The sequence below is a fragment of the Wasmannia auropunctata genome, unplaced genomic scaffold, assembly GCF_000956235.1.
Source record: "Wasmannia auropunctata unplaced genomic scaffold, wasmannia.A_1.0 LD336074.1, whole genome shotgun sequence".
In the NCBI taxonomy this organism is placed as follows: domain Eukaryota; kingdom Metazoa; phylum Arthropoda; class Insecta; order Hymenoptera; family Formicidae; genus Wasmannia; species Wasmannia auropunctata.
Genome location: NW_012026816.1, coordinates 3895551 through 3902356, shown reverse-complemented (window position 1 = coordinate 3902356; position 6806 = coordinate 3895551). Strand labels below are relative to the sequence as shown.

Genomic DNA, 6806 nt, shown 5'->3' with positions numbered 1-6806 from the left:
CGCACGCACGCACGCACGCACACACGCACATCAATTACCTTGTAAAGATTCAATGACTTCTGTAGCTTCGTGAGAAAGATGGAATTTCCATTTCGATGGACCACGTACAGTTCCAAATGTACGTTAATTTTAATCCAGACGTTATCACTGACTGACACAGATCAGATTATTATTTAGTTAATCCTTTTTTAAACATAACATGTCACTTCAACATTTTACACTCGATTCACATACGAACAATTCACTGGAAGAAATCACAATCATGAGAAATCTACTAATGCATCTATCCGTTACGTACTTTACAATCACTGTCCAATAATTATCCATCCACTGAAACATCACACGAAGAAACACACGGTGATTTATTAATACAATCAGTAAATCGTCGTGAGTTAGTAAATTATTGCGTGCTTCTTTCTTCAAGTGATTTTTCAGTCATCGAATAATTAATAGACACGGGATTGATAAGCATTAACTAATAAATTCGGTATTAAAGTCAGTCGACTGCTTGCTATCCTCGAGTGAACGGGTCGTGTATTAATAAATCGCCGTGTGTTTCTTTGTGTGATGTTTCAGTAGATAGATAATTAATCGATAGTAATTGTAAAGTACGTAATAAATAAATGCATTAGTTAATTTCTCGTGATTTCCAGTGAATTGTTCGCATGTGAATCGAGTGTGAAATGTTGAAGTGACACGTTATGTAAAAAAAAAAGAATTCACTAAATAATAATCTAATTTGTGTCAATCAATGATAACATTTGCATTAAAATTAACGAAAATTTATTAAAATTAACGTTTATTTGGAACTATACGTGGTCCATCAAAATGGAAATTTCGTCTTTCTCATGAAGCTACAGAAGTCATCGAATCTTTACAAGGTAACTGATGTGTGTGCGTATGTGCGTGTGTGCGTGTATGTATGTGTGTGAGGCTTGCCCGTGGCTCTACCTAACTCGAAACAGAGGGTCACCTTACCGGCACGATCTTTCTCTCGCCTTCCTCGTCGAGGGCTTCTTGGTCGACAGCCGGGCTCTTTCTTTCTCTCTGTCTCGCTCGATCGCTCGCACGCAAAAGCGGCGTAGATCGCGCTCGATACGCGATCGATAGCTGCACCCCCAGCCCGAAGGTGCGCGACACAGCGGCGCGTGCGGTCGCGACCAATCGCAGCGTGCCGCGGGGGTCCGGCCGTGACACAGGCGTAGCTGGCGAATTGTCCTCGCGAGGCCGCTCAACTTCCGGGGTGTGGCGGTTTGGCGTGCTATGGGCGCGTTCTTCGCCCTTCAATTCGGGACGATCTTTCTAGCTCGTCCCGGCAGCTCTCGGTGGCCCCGGGCCCTAGGGAAATCGCCAGCCGTGTTGCCCATCGTGGGCCTCAATTCCTTGCCGCGTCCCTGGCGGCTCCCACAAATCCTTGCGCGCAGCCACGTGCTCGGCTTGTGCGCGCTCCGTCGCTTGATCGCCACGTGCCCGATGCGTGCCCCCTTTGTTCCTGCGCCAGGTCGCCTCTACTTCAAGATCTTCTCCTGATGGTCTCGAATTTTCGCTGTCGATGCTCCGTGCGTCCGGTGAGGCGCTGTGGTACATACAAAAGTTTCAAAAGCGTAAATGCTATGTACGCGATTTAATTTTGGGCCTCTCGGAGATCTCGGTCTCGCTTATCAGAACGCGGCTGCCTGGTAAAAGGACGCGAACCCGCGCCTTGTGACGGCGGCGGGACGCTGCTCCGCTGCAGCGGACTGCAACGTCCCAATATATGTATATGTAAGCATATCAAACAAGAGGGCTTTTCAAATACACATAGGATCGAAAACTCAGAGCCAGTATTAATGAAAACGAAGATGTGCTGTATTTGAGTAGATATACATAAATTTTACAGATACAAGTCTCGGGCAACTGTCACCCTTTTATTACAATCCCCAACGGCAACCGGAGCACGCACACTGTTGCTTTTTTTACATAGTTATATTGCTTAAGCACTCTCGCCTCAAATTAGAGCACGCTCGCTCTTAGACTATTTTCCGAAAAATTACTCGCACGCTCGCGGATTCGTAGTAACTCTCTCGACGATTTCCCAACGTAATCTCACTGCTCCAATATTCGAAGCACCCCGCAACGCTCGACCTCCGAGCGATCGCAGCTCAATCTGTCGATTAACTAGTCTAATTAGTATGGCCCATTTTCCATAGGTGGTGCAACCTACATGATCTTTAGGCGCTTACAGTTCGGCCATACCGACATTTCGTTCGTCCTCGAACGAGTGTAACAATTTCTTTCTCCTTTTTTTTCCGCATACGTAAGTTAATTGCTAATCGTTATATAATTAGATAATTATTTGAAAACCTTGTATAATTTTGCAATAATTAAAAATTATTTAAAGAAACTTCATTTGTTTGTTTATCCCTATTTTCCATTTTAAGACTGCTTTTATTATAATCGTACTCAATATTAGCTTACATATATAAACTCTAAATTAAAGGAAAATTATTAATTAATGTTCTATATACGCAAATCTTATTGGATTATAAATCAGTCAACATATGTACACGCCTAGATATGATCATGTTCACATAAATTCTTATTCGTGTAGGTTTCCATTTATGTAGATTTCTATTCAGATTCATTCGGTTCATCATCCTGGCTTTCAATTATCTCATTGTCTTGTTTTCTAAGTCTTTTACACGTATCCATGGTTTTATTTTATCTGCTGAAATAATAGTATTCAATGGCTTTTGCGTGAGGTTGTACCCTGGTACGTCTGTAATAACAAAACAATTCTTTTTCAAAACCGCTTTTATTCGGTAGGGTCCTTTATATTTCGGGACTAGTTTGGTATTTGTGTTTGGTTTATGCTATAATACTTTAAAAAGAACCAAATCTCCTTCTTTACACTGTGTAATTCTTTTATGTCTTTTGTCATATTGAATTTTGTTATATTCCTGTAGTTTTCTATTGATCGATTGAGCTATATCTCTAGACTGAATTCTTTCTGGATGGTAATCGCGGTCTATGTGTCTTAAATTATCTATTACCTTTCGTAGATTTTCGTCACTTTTATTTTTTTGTTCATAACCTAATAATAGTTTATTGGATGTGGACCCTATTGCTTTATTTAGCGTATTATTAATGACGTACTGTGTTACAGCCAATTTGTCTTTCCATAATTTAGGCCCTTCTACAATTTTAGCTAAGGTAGATTTTAGGAATCTATTGACCCTCTCCACTTGGCCATTTGCTCATGGTGACGCTACCGCTACTTTTACATGTTTTACTTCATTATCTTTTAAATAGTCCGTAAATTGACTCGAGGTGAAGGCTGTGCCTCTATCACTAATAATCTTATTCGGATATCCGAAGTTATTAAACAGAGATTCTAAATGCTTCACAACTTCTGTTGTACCTGTGGACTTGGTTGCCTGTAGCCATACGAATTTAGTAAAAGCATCTATCATGACTAAAATATATTTATATCCATCTATGGTTTCTTCCAGAGGACCAAGATGGTCTATGTGTAGAGTTTGAAAGGGGATAGTATCTTTCTCATAAATCTCCATCTGTCCCTCAGATTTACCCGAAGCTAATGAATATGCCAAACATTTTACGCAATTTTCTATGTATTGTCGGACTCTTAATTTAAGGCATGGGAATCAGTAATGGCTGAGGATATTATAAATTGTTTTTTCTGTTCCTACATGTCCCATGTCATTGTGATGAATTTTTATTATACTATTAATCATGCTATCTGGTACAACAAACAAATCCTGATCCTTATGACGTCTGAATAGCAATCCATTTATGATAGTGAAATATTTACTACCTGTAAGTTCTACTTCCTCTGCGAGATCTTTTAGTTTTTCATTTGTTAGCTGTTTGAACATTAGTTCATCTTCTGCTGTTATTAAGTTTATTGTTTGGATCTAGCGACTGAGACAGTCAACATGTGCCATTTTTGTGGATGGACGATAAATTAGTTCTAAACGATAATTTTGAAGGGCCAGTAACCAACGTGCTATTCTTGGATTGATATTAATTTTCTTCATGGCCAATGCCAAAGAGTTGCAATCAGTTACTACTTTGAAAGGGATTCCTTGTAAATATACATGGAATCTTTCAATAGTTTTTACAATAGCTAACGTTTCTAGCTCGAAGCTGTGATATCTCTTTTCTGTGTAGCCATGGAGAAATAAGCAATTGGTACCATACATCCAGATGGTTACTTCTGCATCAAAATCGCTCCGAAGCCGTGACTGCTTGCATTGGTATGCAATTCAATCTCAGCTTCTGAGTTGTAAATCTTACGTAATGGGGGAGAAATTAACTCTGTTTTTAATGACTCGAAGGATTTGACGCAATCTTCATTGAAATCAAACTCGACGTCTTTTTTCGTTAACGTTTGAAGAGGTTTGACCTTTAACACATAATCTTTTATGAAACGACGAAAATAGCTCGTAAGTCCTAGAAAACCTCTCAATTCTCGTAAATTCTTAGGTCGCGGAAATTCTAAAATAGCCTGAATATGCCGATCGCTTATACTAATGCCCTCCGATGACACAGAGTAACCCAAATATTCCATTTTTTTTTAAATAGACATTTAGTTAAATTCAATTCTAGTTTGTATTTCTTTAAAGTGATCAATACTTCTTGAATTATTTGAAGGTTTTCTTCGAAAGTAGTGGCGATTAATAAATCGTCCACATAAACGAGTAATTTACCGGCGTCAATCATAGAGGCAAAAATCTGCAGAATTCTTTTTTGGAATTCAGCAGGTGCCTCCGAATACCCAAAAAGGATCTTCAAGTATTCGTATTGTCCATGGGGCGTAGCAAAGGCGAAAAATTTGTTACCATCTGGATGTATGTCTATTTGGTGAAATCCGTCACTTAAATCCAATTTAGTGAAAACATTTTTCCCATATAACTGATCTAATTGATTGTCCACAATTGGAAACGGATATTTTTGTGGGAGAACGCGTTGATTTAGAGTCGCAAATCTATACACATTCGCTTTTTCCCGTTTCTCTTTGCTATCAATACTGTCCGCGCACAATAAGGCGAGATACTCGGCTTAATTATTTTACGACTGAGTATATCGTCAGTAATTTTTTTCAGTTCGCGTTTCTCCATATGTGAAGTACGACATGGCGCATATCGAAAAAAAGAACAATCTTTAAGATGGACTCGAATACAATAATCATCTTTAATAGGCTCGATTGATAACTCATCAACATCTTTGAATATTTTTAATAGTTCTGATTTTATTTGAAGATCCAGATCTAATCCTTCACTGATAATATCATATTTATTCTTTTCTTCACGACAGTCTAAATTGAAAAAAGATAATTTATTTCTTTTCCCTCCGGCGGACATTCAAACTCGAAATTCCCATTGTGATACATTAATCGTATGTTTGAACTTAAAAGAAAATCTCTACCCAATAAAACATCAAAAGAAATTGTATTATCCTCGACAATCAATAATGTAATGTTGAACCATTGATCCGGCAATTTATCCAGACAGATTTACTCGCAAATTTTATCACAAATTTGAATGGAGGAATTATTAATGCCTTTAAGGCTGAGATTATCCTTCAATAGCAAAAGTTTACTATTTTTAAAGAACTTCAGATAAACTGACTTTCTCAAAAGGCTTACTGGACTACCTGTGTCGATTAAGATACAATATGCTCGATCCGGATTGTCCATGGCGCGAATAGTTACATATGGTACTCCCCTTTCAATAACGTGAACGTCGCTGGCTGCTTCCTCATCGCATGCAGACGCCTCGTAAGATCCAGCTTTCTCTTCCCTTTCTTCGGCCAGGTGGTTGACTCGGCCGGTAATCACCTCCGTTTTCTTAGAGCAGGCCGTACTGAGATCCCCTTGTTGGCCACTTTTTGAAACACGATAACTTTGCGATTCGGCAATCTTGTACCAAATGCCCCATCTTCTTACAGTGACTGCATACCTTGTCTGAAGGCGTGGCGCTTCGCCTCACATTTGATCGATTATCGTAACCCTCGTATTTCTTGAGCGGTACGCTGTCCTCTGTTATTCGTCGCACACGCTCAATAAACTCTGGTACTGTGATCGACTGCGTGTCTAGGGCAAAGCGTCGTAACGTCGGATCTTTCACTCCGTCTGCGAGTAATTCGACTTGTTCTTGTTCAGATATTTTAAAAAATTGCATTGTAACAACTGCCGTTATTTCGTCGCACGGAGTAGCTTGTCGGAAACGGGCGGCGAAATTGGCTCAGGGCGGAGAGGGAAGAGCAATTAATGAGACTCGGTTTCCGTATAATATATACAAAAGAACTAGTTTATTAAATACGTAGATCTATACAACTCGGTACGCTCGGACGGACGATATATATATACATATGTACAAGTTACCGCGAGCGCTGGTTAGTGCCCATCGGCTGTGCACGTGCTGGCGCGTGACGTCGGTGGGCGCGCGGAAGGCGCGGGGAGCGGCGCGGCGCGCGAGACGAGTGTCCCCGGTGAGCGCGGTGTGCGGTGAAGGGGGGGCACGTGGCCCGAGCCGATTCTAAGAATCGGTGATCGCGTTGTTTGTCGGGGGAATCCGCCGTTGAAGTATTTTCTTAGCGGGGAGTGAGAACTCTCTCAGTCCCCTGGATTCGGCGGTCCCGGAGGAAGGAGTCGGAGACGGTTTGCCGAGATACACTGGGCTGAGGCCGAGAACCCTCTCGACCCCGGTGCTGACCGTCCCGAGGAAGAATCTGGAGCAGATCTGCCTAAGAACGCTAGGCGGAGGCCGAGAACTATCTCTCGACCCCGGTTGTGCGAGCTG

General features: G+C 41.0%; 1 protein-coding gene across 1 annotated transcript; it reads right to left on the bottom strand.

The window, feature by feature from the left end:
- Positions 1-3236: 3236 nt before the first annotated feature.
- On the bottom strand, positions 3237-3878 carry LOC105449770 (uncharacterized protein K02A2.6-like). Its single transcript, XM_011689153.1, has 2 exons — positions 3818-3878; positions 3237-3577 (listed from the first exon to the last, which is right to left on the bottom strand). Exons 1-2 carry the CDS (start codon positions 3876-3878, stop codon positions 3237-3239), a joined length of 402 nt encoding a protein of 133 aa, XP_011687455.1.
- Positions 3879-6806: the final 2928 nt, after the last annotated feature.

Excerpts from the sequence above, each read along its gene's own strand:
- LOC105449770 (XM_011689153.1), bottom strand. The coding sequence starts at position 3,878 with ATGTTCAAACAGCTAACAAATGAAAAACTAAAAGATCTCGCAGAGGAA. Across the intron at positions 3,578-3,817 it reads AGAGGAAGTAGAACTTACAG|CTTCGGGTAAATCTGAGGGA; the intron begins GTAGTAAATATT and ends CATATTCATTAG.